Here is a 21,178-nt window from a genome sequence, read left to right as displayed (position 1 = left end):
GGCATATCTCGCTGCCGTTGCTGCTGCTGCTGCTGCTGCTCGTCTAGAAATAGCTGCCATTGATTCGTCTGGCATTTCTACAGACGAAATTCCTTCACCACTTCGACTAGAGTCTCGTACTTCCTTTAGCCGATCCTCCTCTCCTCTAGTCTTGTTTTACGATTCCTCTGTCAAATCATCGTCGTCGTCACCCGCGGGCAACGCAATAATACCATCGCATTTCTCTCGCGATATTAAAACCAGAAAACGCGGTTTCTTTACACCTCTGTATAATTTTTTTTTTTTTTTGTAATACAAAGAATTAAAATAATATTCTACAAGAAGTAAAAAAAAAATCAAAGAGACTTGTATTATTCTTTTTTCTCCCAATTACTCTTCGACTGTTATATTCTCTTTTATAAAATAATATAACAATACGTTATTTTTTGTTTTCGTTCAATTTTATACATTCTTTCACTTTTCTGAGCACCTCTATCGCGTATACATCTAATAGAAGATTTTATTTCGTTTTCAGCATTATTTTCTTTATCTTCACATTTCGCGTGAAATTATTTCTTTCGCATCCGTGTTAATAAATATCTTCCGTATTCTACTTTCTAATAAATTTAGCTGCAATAAATACGAACCGTACGATGCACGTTATATCCGTTTATATTTGTTTAATTGGCGCGAAAATTTGCGTGGGCGTGCATGATTTCGTATCACGCATGAGATTTGAATTGGATTAATCAGTAGCCAGAATTAACCACGACGAATTCGACGACTATGACGACGATGATTGTGCACTACTTGCAGTGCAGACAACCTTACACGTCAATTCTTGTGTCTCTGTTATTATTTACTGCCACATGATAACATGTACTAACAATAACTCTTCTCACTGCTGATCGGAATAATTGAAAAAGAGATTCGACTTTTTCATCCCGTTTTCAAGTCGTGACGAAAAGATGCATTTTCGATTCCTCAATTTTACAAAATTGTGGAAATATTTCGAAATAATTGTAGGTATAATTTTTCATCGAAACATATCAACAATATTCATCGGGCATCAGGGTCTCGGGGAGCGAAAGCCGATGATGCCTTAGTTTGACGTGGAATGCCCCATATATACACATGTATATATATATACATATATATATATATATACATATATATATACACATTGTACGTACACTCGTTGTCTGCAAAGAGAGGTAATTGGTTCCTTTGTCGTCATACTTTACGAGCAAAGATCCCACAAAATCGATCCCAACTTGTATACACTCTCCTTATGTACTAATTTATATCACCTACTTAATCAATACATAGTTCAGGTGTGCACTCGGAGAGGTATACGGGCGTTTACACAAACACATGGCTATCTTCCATGGAATCTATCCAACGCAGGTTGTTTATGTATACCTATGCGTATATGCACGTACCTCCATATATCGGACCCCGATTTGGGTCTACACCGGAAATGGTTCGGAGAGACAGGTTTTCTAGTCTATTATACGGGACACTTTGATATCTTCAGGCTTTCCTTTCTTATTTTATTTTATTTTTTTTAAACAACGATCCCGAACATCCCGGGCGCGTCTCGATAGAAAATTTTTCCCAACCCCCAAACAAGTTACTGTACGTCATAATATCGCGCGACGATTTGCACCGATTCAAAACTTGTATAAAAATCTTTACGCACGGTGTATGTATGTATGTATGTATGTATGTATGCATGTATGTATGTATACCTATATCTACATACATGCGAGCCTGTGCATTACGCTGACTGACTGACTGACTAACTAGCAGCACTTCGAAAAGACTATAAAAGGTGAGCGCCGCATCGGTTCGCCGGTATGTACGTATGTATACGTATGCACACGCCCATACTTACGGAACGAACACGTTTCTCATACGCGCACGTAACAAAGTCGGTCGATTCCGAGGTTGAGTCAGGGAGAGTCGTTTTTTCTCTCCTCGCGTCGTCGCGGCGAGAGGGGCGTTAAACACATACCGATATATAATATACATATATGTATACGTACATTAGGTGTACATACGTATGCTCGTAATTACCCATTTTTCCATTTTATTTTTCTTTCTTCTTTGTCAATGTAATTCGTATTGCTATATTTTATCATTTGTATTTTTTTTTTTTTTTTAAACATTCTTGCCTCTAAATTTATTCGCAGTACTTATCTACCATATACCATATGCAATTAAAATTGCATCGAATTGAATCGACGGAAGAATGGTAGAAAAAAAATTCGAAAAAATCGACAATCGAACGAACACCGACACCTTCGAATAATATTATGCAGCGTGTACGATACGGTAAAATAAATGCGTACAACCGTAATTGAGAACTCGTTACCTGCGTACAACGTGTGAAATAAAATTTAATTCTCATTATAGACATAACTAAATATAACACGCGCGTGCAAAAATAACACAACGACTCGTCTTTCCGTGCCGGTAACATTATTCTCGATCGATCGATTCATTCCAGAAATCATTCCTTGTGTTAAACGTGATATTCGTTCGTTTCTTACTTATATTTTATATATTATACACACACACACGCACACACACGCATGTGATGTTGTAGAAAGATCGCGCGAGGTGCGTTTCTCGAAGGCGGTGGAATGACTTGGCACGTTCCATGGAACAGCCGCGAATAATACAGCGATACGACACACGCAAACACATGACGTGTGAATGTTCCTTACGGCCTCGCATCGAAATTCTCTCCTCTCCTTCTCTCTCTGTCTCTCTCTCTCTCACTCACTCACTCACTCGGTCGTTCTTTTCGCAGAGATCTCGAAGAGTGCAACAATATGCGTGAATATACGCGCGCGTGTTTTTTTTTTTTTTTTTTTTTTTTTTTCTTGATGTATTAACGATATAATCCGTGTACGTATTATGCCTAGGAATTTACAAGTGTGTAAGGTTTAACTTGTCGGGGCGCACCTGTAATGTATGTGTGTGTATATATATATATACACGTGCACATATGTTCTTGTTCATAGTCAGAGTATAGATTCCCTCTCTCTCTCTCCTTCGTCTTTTTCTCTCCTCTCTCACCCGTTCGTTTCAGCGAGATATAACGCGTATATGCCCGACCCTCTAGACTTCAGTAAAGGTTTTAACGCCGAGAGAAGCGGACTGCGCGTAATTTTCCCCGTTTTCTCGTACAGTTTCCTTCGTTGTAATAATTCTTCTTATTCTTTTCTTTTCTTTCACTTGTTTTGTTACTTCATTTTCTCGCAGAATAAATACATATACGTATGTATATTATATTTATCAAATATATCATGTGTACATCGTTTCTCAATGAATTATATGTATCATACACGCAACGCGCGAATATATAATAGCGAGGTAATAATAATAGTAATAATAATAATAGTTTAACGATAGAATTTGAAAGCAAAATAGAAAAAAGGGGGTTTCGAGGAGAGAGAGAGAGAAAAAAAAAAGAAAATAATCTTCATCCTCCTTCTCCAAAAGATGAACGCTGTGATCGGATATTGTTGTAAGGAACGTTGCAACTAAAAACGCGGCGCAAAGTGATAATAATATATTGTTGTAAAAAATATTTTAAATATAAAATCAAAACATCGTAGAAGATTCTCGTCCTCTTTTCTACATTTCTCTAAAACAAAAAAAAAACAAACAAACAAATAAATAAAATAAAATTATTTCAACGAACGAATAAATAAATAAATAAATAAACGAACGAATGACGTAAGAAGTTTTTGACGAGAGCAAACGAGGTGATGTTAATTGTTGTTTATTGTCGTTTATTTTTGGCATCGTGAGTACACCATTACGAGATATAGGTAATAATATAGTCGAGTGCCGGTGATTGCGATTGTGATATTGTGATTGTGATAGTGGTGGTGGTGGTGGTGGAAGATACCCAGAGATACGTATTATAATAGCCGACGTGATCGTCGCTGATGCTGGCGACTTGCGGTCGGCAGTTCGGCAGTTCGTTCGGTCCACGAAAGTGAGTCAGAACGGAAAATAAATACACCTAGGTTATATGCGTATAACGTGCGTTCTGTATATATACGTACCTCCGTACCTGCTCTCTCGACAATCATACATGTAGTGCGGATCGGCTGTACAAAACTCTAGATACGAGTGCGCGGAAGAAAAGAACTTGCGGAAAATTAAAGGTAATAGATACGATAATAATAATAATAATAATAACAACAACAACAACAACAACAATAGCGATAACAACAGTAATATATATAAAAAAAAAAAAGAGAGAGAGAGAGAGAGAGAAGAAACGAATCGAGACAATTTAATTAAACCGTTTGTGTTTTCAAATACGTGTAATTTGTGATTGTAATTAACCTGCAATTGATTTGTGGTGTGTCCTGCTGAAGCAGTTGTGTGAAAAACCACGTATTGAATCGCGTTGCTGTTGAAAAAAAAAAAGAAAAAGAAAAAACGACCAACGAGAATCGGAAGCAAAAGAAAATTCGGAAAAAAGAAAGGAATGAAAAAAAATTTTTTAAAATAAAAAAAAAAATTCGCCAGTCCGCTAATATTTTGGTAAATATAATTTGGTACATAATAATTTGATAGATAGTTTACTTAACACGACACATTGATTGACACGTATTAAATGTGTGGTTTTTTTTTCATCTTCGTCTTCTTAATTTTATATAATACGTAACGTAATAAATAACGTTTGTCGTAACATATTCGATTTTTATAATTATTTGTGGTTTTTCTTTACTCTCTCTAAACCGTTTATTGTTGTTTTTCTTTTTTTTTTTTTCCACACACTTTTGTTTTTCTAATCCACGCTTTGTACGTGCAATTTTTGTTGTTTCGTTATTTTTTTTTTTTTTTTTTTCCCTACCTACTCAACCGTCGAACCCTCAGAGAACAATCAATTGAGACCGTCAATTACAATTATTTTGTTTCAAAACTTGAATTTGATCGTAAAAACGAAAGACATATTTCTTACTTGGTAGTTTCGGTATAAAATCTCGGCCAATCGACGTATTCTTACTGTTACTACTACTACTGTTATTATTATTATCATTATTATTATTATTATTATTACTGCTACCACTTATTTTTACTATATTTCACAAGTAAATAATACCAGCATCGTTGTTTATTTCTATATAACAAAGATCGGAAAGAATAAGAACCAAACGTGTACAAAAAAAAAAAACCGTCAAGAAAAACGATAGAAATAAAGAAAAGAAAAGAAAAAAGCGAATCATGGACTCTCCTATCATCTTGGACACTACACCGGAATTTGGACAGTACGTGCAGGATCGTGCATTTCCTGTAAGTTTTCTCGAATTGCATGATAAAATGATAAATATTATACAAACTGAACCCTAAAAAAAGAAAAAAAAAGGTGAACGAAAGAATTATTTTCCATCATGTCTACATTAGTTTTTAATTTTTTTTTTTTCATATCTTTCAATACCCTTTCATACCTATTCATTTATTATTATTATTATTATTATTATTATTATTATTATTATTATTATTATTATTATTATTGTCGTTGTTTTCATCTTCGTCATCATCGTCGTCATCATCACCTCGCCTCGGATGAATTATCATTAATTGTATCTTTCAATTGAATAGAGAAAAAAATAAAAGTTGAAAGGGTAAAGTTGTGCGAAAAAAAAAAAAAAAAAAACGAATCGAAGATGACAAATTAATCGTTGACATCATCGTCGTTGTTATTATTATTCATCTTTGTCGTGGGTTTTGTTTTTTTTTTCAGTTATTTATCATTTACTTATTTACTCTTCATCGCGTCGAGTAAAAAAATAGGACAGCGAAAATTTGTCAGATTCAAAATTAACACACGTAACACGTGATCCAAGTTAACAAGCGTTTGTATTTTAATTTTTACTTGAACGTTTGCGTTTTTGCGCATTGTGTTATAAATTTGCATGAGATAGTTACGTTGCATATTTAAATTTTTATCTCTTTTCATCCGACGTTTGTTTGTCGGTATATAATTTTCCTCAAAATTATAGTTTGCTTTTACCCCGCTTCTTATTCTTCTACTTTCTTACGCGTACGATATACGTGTACGTATTTTAATTACAAGGCACACAATATACGTGTGTGTGTGTGAAATGTGAAAATGAAATTTATTTTTCCGATCGTTATAACGCCGCTGTTTTCTCACGCGGCTCTACGCAATTCAGGCACAATCCCCATCCATCGAGAGTTAAACGGTGTGTTATTGGTTTGAAATTGTACGAAATTTTTGCACATAACATTTTTAACACGTACGCACACTTGCGTCTGTCTCTTACATATTTTTACTCGTGATCTAACCGATCTCCTCCCTCCCCACCTTGTTTTCCGTTCTTCTTCTTGCGGTGAGGCGAGAAATCGAACTGCACGTCAAGATCATGTGTGTACGTATAATACATACGAACGTACGAACGTGCGGAATAAGTATAATTATTCACTAAACACGGACAAGAGAGAAAACCGGTTTTTTAATAACAAATATACACACGATGCGGTGTATTTGCCGTGTTTTTTTTTTTTTTCTTCTTTTTCTTTTTTTCGTCCATTCTCATCTCTTTTGCTTCTATTTCTTCAATATCAAAATGTGAAACTTGGACGGTATCTTTTTTATTCGTCGTGTCGAACAATGTTTTAGACTTGAATTTTGAAAAAAAAAAAAAAAAAGAAAAGAAAAAAATTTGTAACACGCATGCGTATTTACCTGTAAAACTTGATGTTTATAATATATATATATATATATATATATATATATATATATATATATATATATATAGTGTGCGGTATATTGGCGAACGGAAAGGTTTGGCAACGTTGTGCACAAAAATAGGGTTACTGAATTCAGCGGCGTGGGCGAGAAGTTTAAGTATTGCGCTTGAAATCTCTGCGGATGCTGATCTCTGCTTCTGCGGTCGGAGAATTTCGATACAAAAACGACAACGAATAAAAATTAAAGCAATCCGCACACTTTTTATCCACTTACGACGATATAAAGGGAAAGAGTGGCGGAGGAGGGAAATTTTAAATTCATCAAGAAACGTATGTTTGGGTAAAGAGGGTGAAAAATGGACGGAAAATGAAAACTAAAACGGAAAACAAAAAAAAAAAGAAAAAACTGTATAAATTATATAGCCACGGACGGTGCGTCATTCGTTTACGAAAGCATATCGTATACACCTTATATGTATTCATGTGTAATATTGAACAGGATATAAGCGAGACGTACAAATTGACAAAAGTAATTTTCACCCCGCTTCGAATCGAGTTAATATTTTTTTTTTCCTTATTTTCTCTTTTCTTTCTCCATTCAAGTCGTTGTTTTTCTTCTTTTATATAGATAAATATACCTGTATAAATCAATCCGTGTACATTAGAATTAGAAAAACCCAGTTTTTAATCGTTTTTAATCTTGATATATATTGTATATACGCACGATTGCCTTTTCGGATAATATCCTTGTGTATGTATAATCGATCTGTGCGCAGCGAGCAGCGAGGGAAAAAAGAGAGAGAGAGGGTGGGGAGGAAAAAAAACTTGTGTCGAAACGCCACCGTGACCTAATTTTTCCGAAAAAGGATGGGAGGACACTCGCGAATGTTCCATACGTGCGCGTGTGTGTGTGTATATATATACATATGTACGTGTAAATGTATAAATTTATTTCCCTTTAACCCTTTGAGTCACACTTTATTCTTCCGAGTAAATTTTTATAACAAGATAGCATATCGTGGTTTTTAGGGTCGCTTATTACGAATCTGATATCAAATTTTGAATCTCTCGACGTAACAAGTTTCTTATCAATTTTCTCCCGATCGTTGTCGTTTTTTCCCCGCGAACAATTAATTGATCAAGTCGTATGGTAGTGCTAATACAACAACCTTGCATTATACACACAAAAAAAAAAAAAAAAAAAACGGTTGTTTTACTGTATAAACATACCGACTGTCAGTTTACATTCTCCCTATCTATGCACATTTCATTTCCATTCCGTTTCAACCCGAATGAATGCTTGACAAAGAAATATTCTCTGTATAAGCAAGCGAGTAGGTGCCAAATATAGTTGCACGTCACCGCTAATGCAGTTCTCTGTTCAGCTGCTATAATGTTACTGCATGCGCGTGACAATTTTTTTTTTTTTTATATCGTGTACAGGTTATACCTATACCATCTGCATCTATATATACCTGTATTAAATTCAGCAAGGTTGCCAATTTCACGTGTAAGTATCCGAAGTAGTATCAGGGTTGAAGAAAACGAGAACAAAAAAATAAAACGAAACACAAAAAACTAGTTCATAAAATATATATGTATATATATATTTTTAAAGATTGATGTATTTTCGTTATTATGATTATCATATTTGCGGGGGATGGTAAACTAAGACGACGACGACGTCAGTCCGTGACGTCAGTAGTACCAACGCCTCTATAATAAGTTGTGGAGAGAGAATGAGACACGCGCCGCCTACGATTATCGGCATATACGAGAAAAAAATTAGGAGGAGAAGGAAAGATCAACTCCGCATATGACGCGAGAAACGATTTTTCCCTTCACCATTTTTGATTTGCTTCGGGATTTTTTTTATACGATTTTTTCGATCTCGCAAAAAGTAGCTGTTTCTGAATTATTTGAAACTTGTTTTTTCCCCACAACCTGTCAATCCGTTCGTGATTATTCAAATCTATCTTAATTAATAAAGATTCTGTGCTTAATTACCTCAATCTTTCGACTTGGTACACTGAATTTCATGATAATTTTTGCATACCATGGAGAAACCATGGCTGTAAATGATACGTAATACCTGGCATAATATATTCATTTTAGCAAGAAAGAATGCAAATAAAATCAACTTATCGATATACAGACTGAAGTGGATATCAACCTTCTCACCATAGATGAAAAACATACAATCCTATCGACCGTATCCTAGTCGTTCAGTTAGAACGTTGAACCGAATATTATGACACAAGTCCTGAGTCGATAATTTTACTCGCTTAATCGTCATTTTTGTTAAAACCGATTTATTGTTATACGCCTATTTGGCATCGAAAGAAGAATTGGCGGTGATTTTAAGGACACGTGAATCAGTTTGAAACATTGACAGCCAGCGTGTACGTAAATACATATTGAATAGTAATATTTGAATTGAAAGATGGACGTGTAATTATATATTCCATTCGCGTATGTCTTTAATAATGTACAACTCACGGTGTATACCACCTTCCTATATCCATGTATGCACGTACAGCGTTTTATCAATGAACGAATGAACGAATGAACGAATCAATCAATCAATGGATCGATGGAATCGTGTTTCAACTTTTAATATATTATAAATACGTTTTCCTCCACTATACAACGCGAACGAACGAACGAACGTCACTCGATTCAATTATCATCTTCTTTACTTCTTCCTCCTTCGTGCAACGAACTTGAGTATAACTCGTTCGATAAAACCAGGAAGCGTATACATATATTCACGTATAGCTGTATACGTATTATTCTACGTTTGTACAGGTGTGTGTAAAAGCTTCTTTTAAGATTGTCAACGTCAACCGCAATAAGACATATACGTATACAGTGATTACGATGCGATAGCATAGGATAAGGATATGTGCTGCGGGGATGTTGATAGAGGCCCGAATTCATTAACCATATTGAGTTCGATTCGAGGTCGAATATCTTTCGCTTTATAGCTTGACGTCAAGAATTCGACTGGCACAAGTACGTAATATTGTTACGATCAGCTTGCGGGTGGAAATTTTTCGTACAGTGAAAATATGTCGAGATTAGAGTGAGCGAGGCGTGCAGGCAGGCTTTAAAAATTTCAAACTAGGTATAAGATGGAGAGGTTAGAATAAAAGAGAGGAAGAGAGAGAGAGAGAGAGATAAAGAAAGAACGTGTGAGCAACGGATAAACCGACCAATCGTCAGGAATAAGAATCGAACATGCTTTTGGTCGATGAGGAAACCAAAAAAAAAAAAAGAAAGAAAGAAAGAAGAGAGATAAATTAGAAATGCTCCAAAATTGCGAACTGAGTGTAAAATGCAGAAATGGAAACGCGTAGCTGCTTCTTTTAGAAAAACCACGCCCCTAGTGCCTATGTATATATACGTATACAATATATAATGTATCTCGCATAGGATTGATACAATATGAGAGACTTTTGAAGTTAGCGAACGACTAAATATTACCGTTTTTATTTCATTGTTCGAAAAAATCGTTTACACCTTTGTTTCACCATATTATGTAGATTCCGTAACGTGCAGGCATTCGGGTATCATCGTGGTTGGTAGTTGGAGAATGTCTGTTCGTAGAGACAGATGTGGAACAAACGATAAACGCGCGCGCCGCTGTCTGTGAAAAAGTAAAATGAAAAAAAGAAAAGAAAAGATAATGAAAAAAAGAAGACAAGAAAAAAACGAAAAACGAAAGAAAAACAACAAACGAACCAGAATGAGAATAAGAAAAAGAAACCGATATAATTAGACTCGTATTGTTTTTCTTCAATGTGAACGAGTGTCTTTTTTCACGTCTCCGTGTTTTCCTCTCGTCTCATAGAGTATGATAATGTATACCTGGTATAACCGTACGTGCGGTATTAGAGGCCTTGTCGTGTCTGTTATTTCATTCGTTAAAGAGTCCAATATAAAGTGTATAAGTTATAGGTATACGTATTAATGCAGTGCGATTAATTGATTAATTGGAAGTTTCGACGACTCGGTTAATCGACGATTTCGGTCAATTGTTTTTTCGTTTAATCGTTTATCCGACTAATCGATTAATCGAAGTTGCCTTATAATAATTCTGCAGCCCAGTCGTTATATCACTGATCGCAACTAATTTACCATTTCATAATTTTCAAAAACGATTAATCGATACCGTCGAAATATGATCGAGATAATGATCATGATGATGATGATAAAGATAATCGGTTTTTCTTGCCGCTAACCACTGCATGCTGTTGTATAGGCAGTGCCAAAATGGCCATTCGGCTGCAACAGTTATGAGAATCAACCTAAAATCTAACACTAATTCTTGAATGATAGAAAAATGAAATTAAAAAAAAAAAAAGAAAACGAAATACCTTGTATCTAACGTAAAACCTTGGATTATATCGTTTCAGGGTTTTCCGTTCGACGACGACGGATTCGACGGTGGCAGCAGACGTGCCGGCGGCAACATCAGATCCCATTTGGACGACCTAGCTGCTCGCCATCCAGAGTTTGCCGATCACCTTCTGGGCCCGCCTTGGGCAGACGTTCCGTTCCCCCTTGGCACCCCGAGGAACAGAAGGCGGGGTTCGGGTTTGGGCTCTTCGTCCTCGTACCAGAGTCATCCGGACGAAGACGCGAGGAGTCAGGCGAGCGGAAGCAGCGCCGCAAGCGCGGCGAGCGGAGCAAGCGGCGTCAGTTCTCACGGCGAGGCGGATACCGGAATTTACCAGGAACAGCAACAGCAGGAGGAACGTGAGAGGAACGACAAGCGTAGTAATAAGGGCAACAATCAACACTATCAACCCATTCCTCAGTACGGACTGAGAAACACCGTCGACATTGGACAGCATCGTCACGACATGGAGAACAGCGAGAACGAGAAGACTAACCGAGGTCAACGATCCGCTTCGGCACCGCCGGAGAATCGACAGACTGCACAGAATTTCAATGAGCAGAGTCATCAGCAGCAAGCTTCGCAACAACAGAGCGGACAGAATCAGGGATCGAATCCTAATCAACGGTTCGTTTCCAGGGTCGATATTACTCCTCAGCAACAGCAATCCGACGTCGCTAAGCCGCCGATGTCGCCTAAGCTTCAACAGCAGCAGCAACACCAACCTCATAGTCAGTCCAATCATCAGACATCGTCGGGACAGCAGCAGCAAACCCATCAACAGAAGAGCAACGTCAGGCATATTCCGATATTCGTTGAGGGTAGGGACGAGCCGGTGATTCCAAAGAACGTCGTCGACGAGACGTCGTCCGGTCAGTTCGCCGGTCATCAGCAACAGAAACGGCCGCAATCACCGCCGCAGTTTCAGAGACCGTCGCACTTCAATCAACACTTTACAGGCGGTGGCAACAGGCATCATCAGCAATGGCAGCAACCGCAGCAGCAACAGTTTTATCATCAACAACCGGCCGCGACTGCGGCGAGTCAGCACGAGCAGCAGATACCTAAGGCTAATCACTACCAGCAACAACAGCAACAGTATCGTCAACAGCAGGCCGAAAAGCAACGGGCTGCTCAACAGCAACAGCAACAGCAACAGCGGGAAGATGAACCAGCGGCTGAACCGCCGAAGCTGAAACAGATTCAACCCAAGGAGCCGTTGGAGAGGGTCGCCATTGTACAGAATGACGTCGACTCGCTCATGGAGGAGGTTAAGCAGTATCAGGGTGACTCGAGGCAGAGCAAGGAGTACATGTACCTCGACGAAATGTTGACCAGGGAGCTTATCAAGCTCGACGACATCGAGACCGAGGGTAAACCCGAGGTCAGGCAGGCAAGGAAAAACGCCATAAAGAGTATACAGGATTGTATCGCGATGCTCGAATCGAAGGTACCGATTCCTGGCCAGGAAGTTATCAAGAATTCCGATTCGACCGCCGCAATCACCGATCAGGGTAAGTCTGCATTACCGATGGAGACTGACGCTGAGACTGTTAAGAGCGATCTTAGCAACAATCCTAACGGTGCCGGGGACGAAAACGCCGCGATACCTTTACCGCCACCAGAAAATTCCGTTCTCTCGCAACAGCCGAAGGATCAAGTTACTCACTCTCAGGGCGTCGACGCGGGTACCGCGGTTAAGGATCAGGATCGGCCGGAGGAACGTCGGAACGTTGACGAAGCGATGAACGAGGATGTGGCCAATGATGATCCCGTTGCTGCCACGGAGGCGTTGATACAGACTGAAAAATCCGGATCCGTTACGGCGATGGAAACTCAACAGGATGGTGTTGCGGATAGTGCAAAGAAAACTGCTGACGAAGCGATGGAGTCGAATCAAGCTGCTGGCGGTGATCCGGGGCAACATCAACACCAGCAGCAACAGATGGACGTCGACGCCGCTGCTGCTGCTGCTACCAAAACTACATCCAAGTCACCCAGGAAGACGAGAAAAGCGAAACAGCCGAAACCCGTTTCCGATGTACCGATTCCTCTACCCCCACCTGAAGTCAGTCATACTTAGAAGGGTGCTGAGCGATGTTGGAAAGACGTGACAACGGGATGAGGACGTGGAACTGATGTACGATGAAATGAGAGTTAAATTTATATTGTTGATTGATTGATTGATTGATTGATGATCCACTGTAATGTGGACATATTGGAAATTTGTGCACAAGTATTTGTATGAATTTGTGTATGTGTAAGGGCGCGTTATTGGGTGCTGATTCTAGTTTGAATTTCGAACGTTACATCCGAACGGGAGATTGAAATTCACGCAAACGCTTTACAGTGAAATAACAACTGCTGCGATTTTTTTAAATCTCTTGTTCTGTGTTTTTTTTTCCCCCCGGCCTAGTGCAATTTTTTGAAATGGATGTACTGAAACTTTTTCCCAAATTTCTATGAATATTGGTATTACTATTATCGTTGACGTGGTAAACTTATGCATACACAAATGGATGCATTCACTATTAGGTGTAATACACTATGCATACATAACTGTAAGGCGAGTTTGTTCCTTATTCTTATTTATTTAGAAGAAAAAAAAAATTTCTGTTTTTGTTGTGTCTTCTTTTTTTTTGTATAAATAAATAAATGCATGTATGTATGTATAAATATGCATATAGATTTTATTTCACGGTTCAGCGCGTATTTTACGAGTGACGACGATAATTACGATGATTAACGTTATTACGGGCTAATACTGGTAATAATATACATATGCGTGCAACTTATGTATGTGACAAAAACCAACCGACAACCGTCTCAGTAGCTTGATAATAGGATACAATACGGTTACGCAAAGGGTCGTATCTTATGAGTATTAATTTATAAATACAGATATTATATTTTACGAAAGAAAGAAACCAGAGAAAAACGGAAGTATATATACGATTATTTATAAGTTATAATTTATTGTATATCTACCCGGTACCGGTAGGTCTGATATGCCGTTACTGTTCTTATTAATTTTTTTTTTTTTTTTTTTTAAACGCGCACGCGTGGATTTACAAAAATGCAGCAGGGTACGAGAATGAAATGAAATTTTAAAAAAGCATGATGCAATTTTATTTATGGATAATATTTTTCATGTATACAAACACATGATAAAGATGACAATTTTACGGAATCATTAACATTTCGTCGGGCAAATAATATTTATATACCTATGTATGTAGTATACGTATAAAGAAATATCAAGACACGATACAACAATATATTACATCACTAATATTGTATTGCAATAATTAAAAATGGCTTGCAATATTTGCGAAATATTATAGAATTGAAACGAGCTTTCCTGCCCAATATTGGTATTAAATATACAAATGTATCGGTGTACATTGATATTTGCATAACGCCTGAATAGTCTAGAACAATAACGATATTAATAATAGTAATTGAATAGAATTTAAAGATATATAACTAATGAAATCAAATCGGCCTTATCATACCTGATATTTTTTCATATCACATAATACTAGCAACTGCACGCAATCATACAGAGCATAAATATAATAACGTACATATATAATAACTGTAATTTTATGAATCTATTTTGATGAGAATAATTAATCGTTGTATAAAATATAATAATTTAAGCGATATAAAAATAATGCAGATGTACTATATTGCTATGCGCATTACGTATATTTATAATTGTCGGTATTACTTCATTTCGTCACATTGACGCGAAGCAATAGAAATATACGCGCAGGATATTACGGTGTTGCACAGTGTTTAATTTAATTGAGAAAGAGCAGAACGAGATTTAGTAAGAAAAAAAAAACAACAAAAAAAATTCCAAACCGAGGAACTCGAAACGTAGTCATTTTTTTGCCAATTGTTATCCTACGTGACGAACGTGTCTTTTTTCAGAGAGATGATTTGATTTTTTATTTTTTTCTTATGTTTTAGGTTTTTTTAAATTCTGTAATTTTTTATTTTTTTTTATAAATGTAATTATTGCAGCAAAGACGATGGTGTATATTACATTGTATACTGTAATACAATGCAACACGTTATGGATATTACCTGCATGTTTCTGCACGCGTTCAAACGCTGACGGAAATTTTTTTTTTGTCGGTTTTTTGGGTTTTTTTTTTTTTTTTTTTTATTGACTCTTAATATAGCGTCTTGTATAAATGCCAAATCGAAAGTGTAATTATTTAATCAAATAAGTAAAAAGTAAGAACTAATATATTAGTGATAATACATAGATACGTTATTAATTCTGATCCGTTTGAAATATAACATTATGTATTAGAAACAATTCATTTACGAAGAAGTTTATTTTTCTTGATTTTTTTTTTTTTGTGTGCAAAACAAAATTTTATTATCATGATTGGAGAGTAAAAAAAAATATAATACGTTTAAGAAAAAAGAATAGCAATAATTGAAATCTTTTTGCCCGAGTTAAAGATTTTTCTGTGTTCTTATTTTTTTTTCTTTTTCTCTTAATGGGCTGAACGTTTATTCTACTTGTCTTCTACTTGGCTCGTTACTCGGTATCATAACTTTGCTACGTTTAACTTTAGATATTTTCGCAATAAAATTTGCCAACCTTTCTGCAAAATAGATGTATATGTATCATAATAGAGTAATCATCTTGCGTATACAAATTGTTATGCACGCGTTGGAAGATGAATGGACAAGGAAACTGTGAAACTCTTACAATTAGAGTATATTTTTTCAACTTACGAAAAAACCAACACAATATGTATAATGTCGGGTAAAATCTGTCGGAAAAATGAGCACGAGCTTCTTTGCACGTACACAACTGGACAACTTTTTTCGTACACGACGAAAGTTTATATTTGTATCGGTCAGCACCGCTCACGTACGAGTCGTATTAATCGATTAAAATAGACCTCTGTGTGAGTATGCCAACAAATGTCGGCTATGCGTGATAACCGTAATGTTACGTAAAGTAAAATAGATTGTACGTTTCAACGCGACGTCAACGTTGAGAAAAAATTATTTACAAATACTGACAAATTTCACCTTATTTTGTTCTGGCAATTTTTATACGTCATAAAATGAATGATTTGATGCTTAAAGGTCTGACAACTGGATAAGCGAATGAAATTGAAATGAAATCCAGGAACTTGGCAATAAATTCGGATGAATTCAAAATTTAGTTAGCATTCAAAAATAAATAAAAGAAACGTCATCTGAGTATTGCGCAAATTTGAAACGTAATGAGTCACAGCCAGCGACGTGTTACCGTTGTTCTGAGAATGTCCAGCTCGTCGTTTTTTCCAAAAATTCAATCCCAGATACACGACGCCAAGAGAATTTTTATTTTTAGTTGCCTCTAGTCTCTGTACCTCGACCGTATCCCCACCTTGCTCAATAATATAGCTATATCGTCGCAGATTGTTCACAAAATGAGAGTGAAACTCGTCTTGGAAGCTCGTTTTTCGTGATTTATTAGCATTGTCACCTCGTTCAAAGACGTCTTGTTTGAATGGACGATCCTTTGCTCACCGCTAAATCTCAAAATTCTATGACTTTGCGCAGCGGTTCAACTCTTCGAGTTTCCACAAACGTTGTATGCGAAAGGACTCAATTGGATACGAAAATCGAACGACTCGTTGGCGTTTTCAACTTCGAAAGGTATCTGAAAAAGAGGAACGAGCGATGAAGAAAATGCCTCACTGCTTTTGAGGAACTATTTGCCAAACTCACCTCGATGTACGGATAAAGACACTTTTGCCCCCGTTCGGTGTAGTAGGAATAAATATCGAGGTTCAATTTGTAGAAACCGACATCTGCGTTTTCACCGTAGGAGAAATCACTGCATATACCAAACCGATCGGTGTTCCTGTAATCGAATACCCTGGTATAATCATTGCTCAATCCAAAACTCGAAGCTTAAAAATTGTCAACAACTTTTGTGGTCGGTGCTATACGAACTTTTTGTCAATAAAATTCCAGATGCCATTTCCCAGCATGTGTAACGTTACATCAAGCCCCGATGACGGCTGACCTGTACTGGGTTCAAAAACTTGTACGGACAACGTAGGTTTCGAACTATTTTCAGTCTTGATTTTGATTTGTGGTATCGATTGCGCTGTGCTGCTCTCCGTCTGAAATGAAACAAAAAGTAATATTGTACTGTCTGAAACGTTAAAAAAAAAAAAGAGACTGACATAAGTTTTTTGATTAGACTTGTTTCCATACCGATATATTTTGGTCCGGATCAACTTGTGCGGATATCGTAGGTTCCGAACTATTTTCGGTCTTAATTTTGATTTGTGATATCGATTGCGGCATGCGGCTCTCGATCTGAAATGAAACAAAAACTAATATTGTACTGTCTGAAATGTTGAAAGAAAAAAGCCTTTCATCAATTTTCTATTATACTTGTTTCCGTACCGATATTTTCTTGTCCGTGGTTTTGGGAGCTTCTTGGTTTTTCTGTTGCGGTGGCTCTACGAGATGTTTTTCAGACGTCGCACAGTCGGTGATGTTCGATCCTTTTGATTTCTCATCGTTTTTCGTGCCGCTAGCCTCGTCACGGTGCTCTTTCTCTAAAATTTCCTGTTTCGCTTTTTTGGGATCTCCTTTGCGTTCTTGTTGCGGTTGCACTGTCAGTTTTTTTTTATACGCCAGATAGTCGGCGATGTCCTGTCTTCTCAATTTCACATAAATATTCGGGCATTTCGCGTCTTCCTGGCACTTCTTTCGTAAAATTTTCGGATCCTCGTTTTTGCGATTTTCCTCGCGTTTCTGTTGCGGTGGATCTACGACTTCTTTTGCGAACGTCGGATGATCGGCGATCTCCCGTCTCTTCAATTTCTCATCATTAATCCGGCGGTTAACATCGTCCTGGCATTTTTTTTGTAAAATTTTCTGGTTCTCGTTTTTGATATTTTCCTCGTGTTTCTGTTGCGGTGGATCTACGAGTTCTTTTGCTAATGTCGGATGATCGACGATCTCCTGTCTTCCTAGTCTCTTATAATTAATCGTGTCATTGGCATCGTTTCGGTGCTTATTCTCTAAAATTTTCTCGTCCAAGTTTTTTGGATTTTCCTCGCGTTTCTGTTGCGGCAAATCTACGAGTTCTTTTGCAAACGTCGGATGAACGACGATCTCCTGTCTCCCTGATTTCTCGTAATTAATCAGGTTATCAGCATCGTTCCGGTGCTTATTCTCTAAAATTTTCTGGTCCACGTTTTTGGGATTTTGCTCGCGTTTCTGTTGTGTTTGCTCCACAAAGTCTTTTGCAAACTTCATACGATCGACGATCTCCTGTGTCCTAAATTTCTCATAATTAATCCGGCGGTCAGCATCGTCCTCGTGCATATTCTCTACAGTTTTCTTATCCCCGTTTTTGGGATTTTCGACGCGTTTCTGTTGCAGTGGATCTACGAGTTTTTCAGCAAACGCCATATGATTGACGATGTCGTATCTCCTTAAATTATCATAATTAATCGGGGGGTAGGCACCGTTCTGCCGCTTTTTCTCTATAATTTTCTGGTCTACGTTTTTGAAATTTTCCTCACGTTTCTCTTGCGGTCGCTCTAAAACATCTTTTGCAAACGCCATATGATTGACGGTGTCCTGTCTCCTCAATTTCTTATAATTAATCGAATTGTAAGCATCGTTCTGCCGCTTTTTCTCTACTATTTTCTGCTCCAGAATTTTGGGACTTTTCTCGCGTTTCTGTTGCGGCAACTCTACGAATTCTTTAGGAAGCATCAGATGAGTTACAATCTCTTGTTTCCTTAATTTCTCATTATTATTCAGGTGGTCAGCATCGTCTTGGTGCTTTTTCAGTAAAATTTTCTGATCCGCGTTTTTGGGATCTTCTTTGCGTTTCTGTTGCGGTAGCTCGACGAGATCTTTTGCAAATGCCAGATGATCGGCAAACTCCTGTTGCTTCATTATCGGATAACGAGACAGGCCGTCAGCATCATCCCGGCGCTTATTTTGTGAAATTTGCCGGTCCGTGCTTTTGGAATCTTCTTTTCGTTTCTGGTGCAGTGGCTCTACAGGATCTTTTACAAATAGCAGATGATCGATGAACTCTTGTCTTCTTACGGCTATATTATGTAAATTTTTCTGATCTGCCTTTTTGAGATCTTCTTTGCGTTTCTGTTGCGATGGCTCTACGACGACTTTGAGGTCTTTTTCAAACACCGGACTGTCGGCCATCTTCGGTCTTTTCAGTATTTCGTCGTTATCTGTGGAATCCGAGTTATCTAGGAGCCTTCTCTGTAAAAATACAAATACAGGTTTCCAAAAAATATTGTCAAATATCCTCAATCGATTTTCGCTTGTAGTTTGTGCCTTTGTTTGTAAACCTTTTGTTTTTTTGAAACATCCGTGAGCTTTGCTGCATTAGTGGTGTGTAACTTGGAATGAAGATGACGAATCAACTTAGATGACGATGGAGAAAAGATGTACTCTTGGCACATCTTGCATAATATTTTTGGCTTTCGTCCCGGGACCTCTTCCGCCCAGTCTGCGCCAACAAAATGCAAAATATTATCACGGAGCATTGGAATGGTCGTGCGCTTGGAACAACATCGCAATTTTCTAGACATGTTATTAAATCGTTTGAAATACTCGCACCTTTTGCCCAGTCAATATCAAAATTCACCCTGTGTATCGGCTCGTGGCATGCATACGTCCCATACCTGGCTTTCATCATTAATTTCATCATGGCCTCGTAACTGTAAAACGAGGTCAGCGCAGGTGTTCTGTAAACAAAACAAAATATTCTTAATACAGGAAAAATCCGTCTTTTTTCTGCATGCTATTCGTTCATACTTTTTGATATATTTAATTGAGAATAACACCCACCTCTTGTAAGCATCGTCATAAATGGTGCGAAGACTGACCGAAAGTTGAGATTTTGCCCTCATGAGCATTGACTTCTTTGCTATTTCGGCTGCAAAGATCTTGCTCATGATTCTCGAATGCTTGTGTGGCTCAACTTCGTCAGCCGTGCCATTTCTCACTACAACTCTACCTTTACATTGATTGACTTGTCGATTACAACAAATGAACGATGTTGAATCTCCTTCCCTTGTGTATATGTGACCACCCCAAACGTACCTTGTCGTTTTGGGGTCGTTTCCTTCTATAGTCACCATCGGCTTTGGAAAAAAAGAATTGGGATAGATGAGTCATAATTTGCCATTGATTTGTCGTAAGGTTAAAAAGTTAGTAAAGAAATTTCTTTGTATCGACAAATAAATTACTGAATTGGTCATCAATTTTGTACCGGAACTTCAAGCTCGGTTGGAATGTGCAAAGGATCGAGGCATTCGATTTCATTCGACACTTGATCATTCTCATTGTCCATATTATCTGCCGATGTGTCGCAGATGATAATTTCTTCGCAGTAACTGACATCATTTGGCTCATACTCGTCCGTGAACTCTGCTGTCACAACATGACTGCTCTGCAATGGGATTGTGGCAGTAGAAAAAAGTATCGATAAGTAAAGTATAAAAGTTGAAGGATATAATAATATTTTTATTATATATAATAATCTTACCTCGGGTAAATTGTCACCGTTTTGGATGACATCGACTTCTTTTTGCAGGTTAAGTAGCGCAGCGTTACTCATTATGCTCATGTCAAGTAATGTGCAGTGTTTTGTTAAAATTATTATTATATTTAAAGTATTCTTCTTCCACGCAGGAATGTGCTAGTCTTAAAATTATCATCCAAATAGAATAGCCATAAACTCGTACAAAACATAAACACTGACGTCGTCGATAACCAATTGGTAATTACTGCACACATGCAAGTGCTATTGACGATTGAAGACTGCTAGTTTCATGGACTTTAGGCTGTTTAATAGTTTGACGCAGATGGTTCCGATATTAGCTCACAGTGCTGTCAACGATCTTTTATCTCTTTCGCACTGCCGAGTTTGCTGTGCCTCTGTCCTAGGGAGTTTTTTGCGCTGCCAGCTAATTTCGGAACGCACCCTAAATGGAACTAACGAATCACGTGGCTCACGGTATA

The 21,178-nt window shown here is 37.5% G+C and overlaps 2 protein-coding genes across 9 annotated transcripts in view; one reads left to right on the top strand and one right to left on the bottom strand.

Moving 5' to 3' along the window:
* stv (BAG domain-containing protein starvin) overlaps window positions 1-15,053 on the top strand; it is a 19,681-nt gene extending 4,628 nt beyond the window's left edge. For 2 of the 6 annotated variants that reach the window (XM_046635136.2, XM_046635135.2), the window contains one exon: window positions 11,145-15,053. In XM_046635136.2, the coding sequence (XP_046491092.1) occupies window positions 11,145-13,211 (2,067 nt within the window). In that variant the 3' untranslated portion in view covers window positions 13,212-15,053. Of the gene's footprint in view, window positions 1-3,117; window positions 4,167-4,189; window positions 4,552-5,144; window positions 5,305-11,144 lie in introns of those variants that run through there. The other 4 variants (XM_046635140.2, XM_046635137.2, XM_046635138.2 and 1 more) reach the window with 4 other exon arrangements.
* LOC124223308 (calponin homology domain-containing protein DDB_G0272472-like) lies at window positions 14,665-21,027 on the bottom strand. 3 transcript variants are annotated; one of them, XM_069137603.1, is made up of 10 exons: window positions 20,703-21,027; window positions 20,427-20,601; window positions 20,003-20,298; window positions 19,772-19,899; window positions 19,501-19,661; window positions 17,570-19,411; window positions 17,375-17,479; window positions 17,108-17,280; window positions 16,880-17,015; window positions 14,665-16,811 (listed from the first exon to the last, which is right to left on the bottom strand). In XM_069137603.1, exons 1-10 carry the CDS (start codon window positions 20,732-20,734, stop codon window positions 16,716-16,718), a joined length of 3,144 nt encoding a protein of 1,047 aa, XP_068993704.1. In that variant the 5' UTR covers window positions 20,735-21,027; the 3' UTR covers window positions 14,665-16,715. The 3 variants fall into 3 exon arrangements, with proteins under 3 accessions (XP_068993704.1, XP_068993705.1, XP_046491088.1); XM_069137604.1 differs by having other exon boundaries at window positions 20,404-20,606; window positions 20,703-21,026; XM_046635132.2 differs by having other exon boundaries at window positions 20,427-20,606; window positions 20,703-21,026.
* Between the last annotated feature and the right edge of the window lie 151 nt (window positions 21,028-21,178).

The sequence above is a fragment of the Neodiprion pinetum genome, chromosome 7 (genome assembly GCF_021155775.2).
Source record: "Neodiprion pinetum isolate iyNeoPine1 chromosome 7, iyNeoPine1.2, whole genome shotgun sequence".
Taxonomy (NCBI): Eukaryota; Metazoa; Arthropoda; class Insecta; order Hymenoptera; family Diprionidae; genus Neodiprion; species Neodiprion pinetum.
Note: the sequence above shows the minus strand (reverse complement) of the source record. Positions and strands in the feature narration are given on the sequence as shown.

What these genes read in the sequence shown, in the direction of transcription:
- LOC124223308 (XM_046635132.2), bottom strand. Translation starts at nt 20,783, where the DNA reads ATGAGCATAATGAGTAACGCTGCGCTACTTAACCTGCAAAAAGAAGTC. An exon ending in TATGACGATGCTTACAAGAG is followed by an intron (nt 19,900 to 20,002) that starts GTGGGTGTTATT and finishes TTTTGTTTACAG; the next exon opens with AACACCTGCGCTGACCTCGT. An exon ending in ATCCGGACCAAAATATATCG is followed by an intron (nt 17,281 to 17,374) that starts GTATGGAAACAA and finishes GTTTCATTTCAG; the next exon opens with ACGGAGAGCAGCACAGCGCA.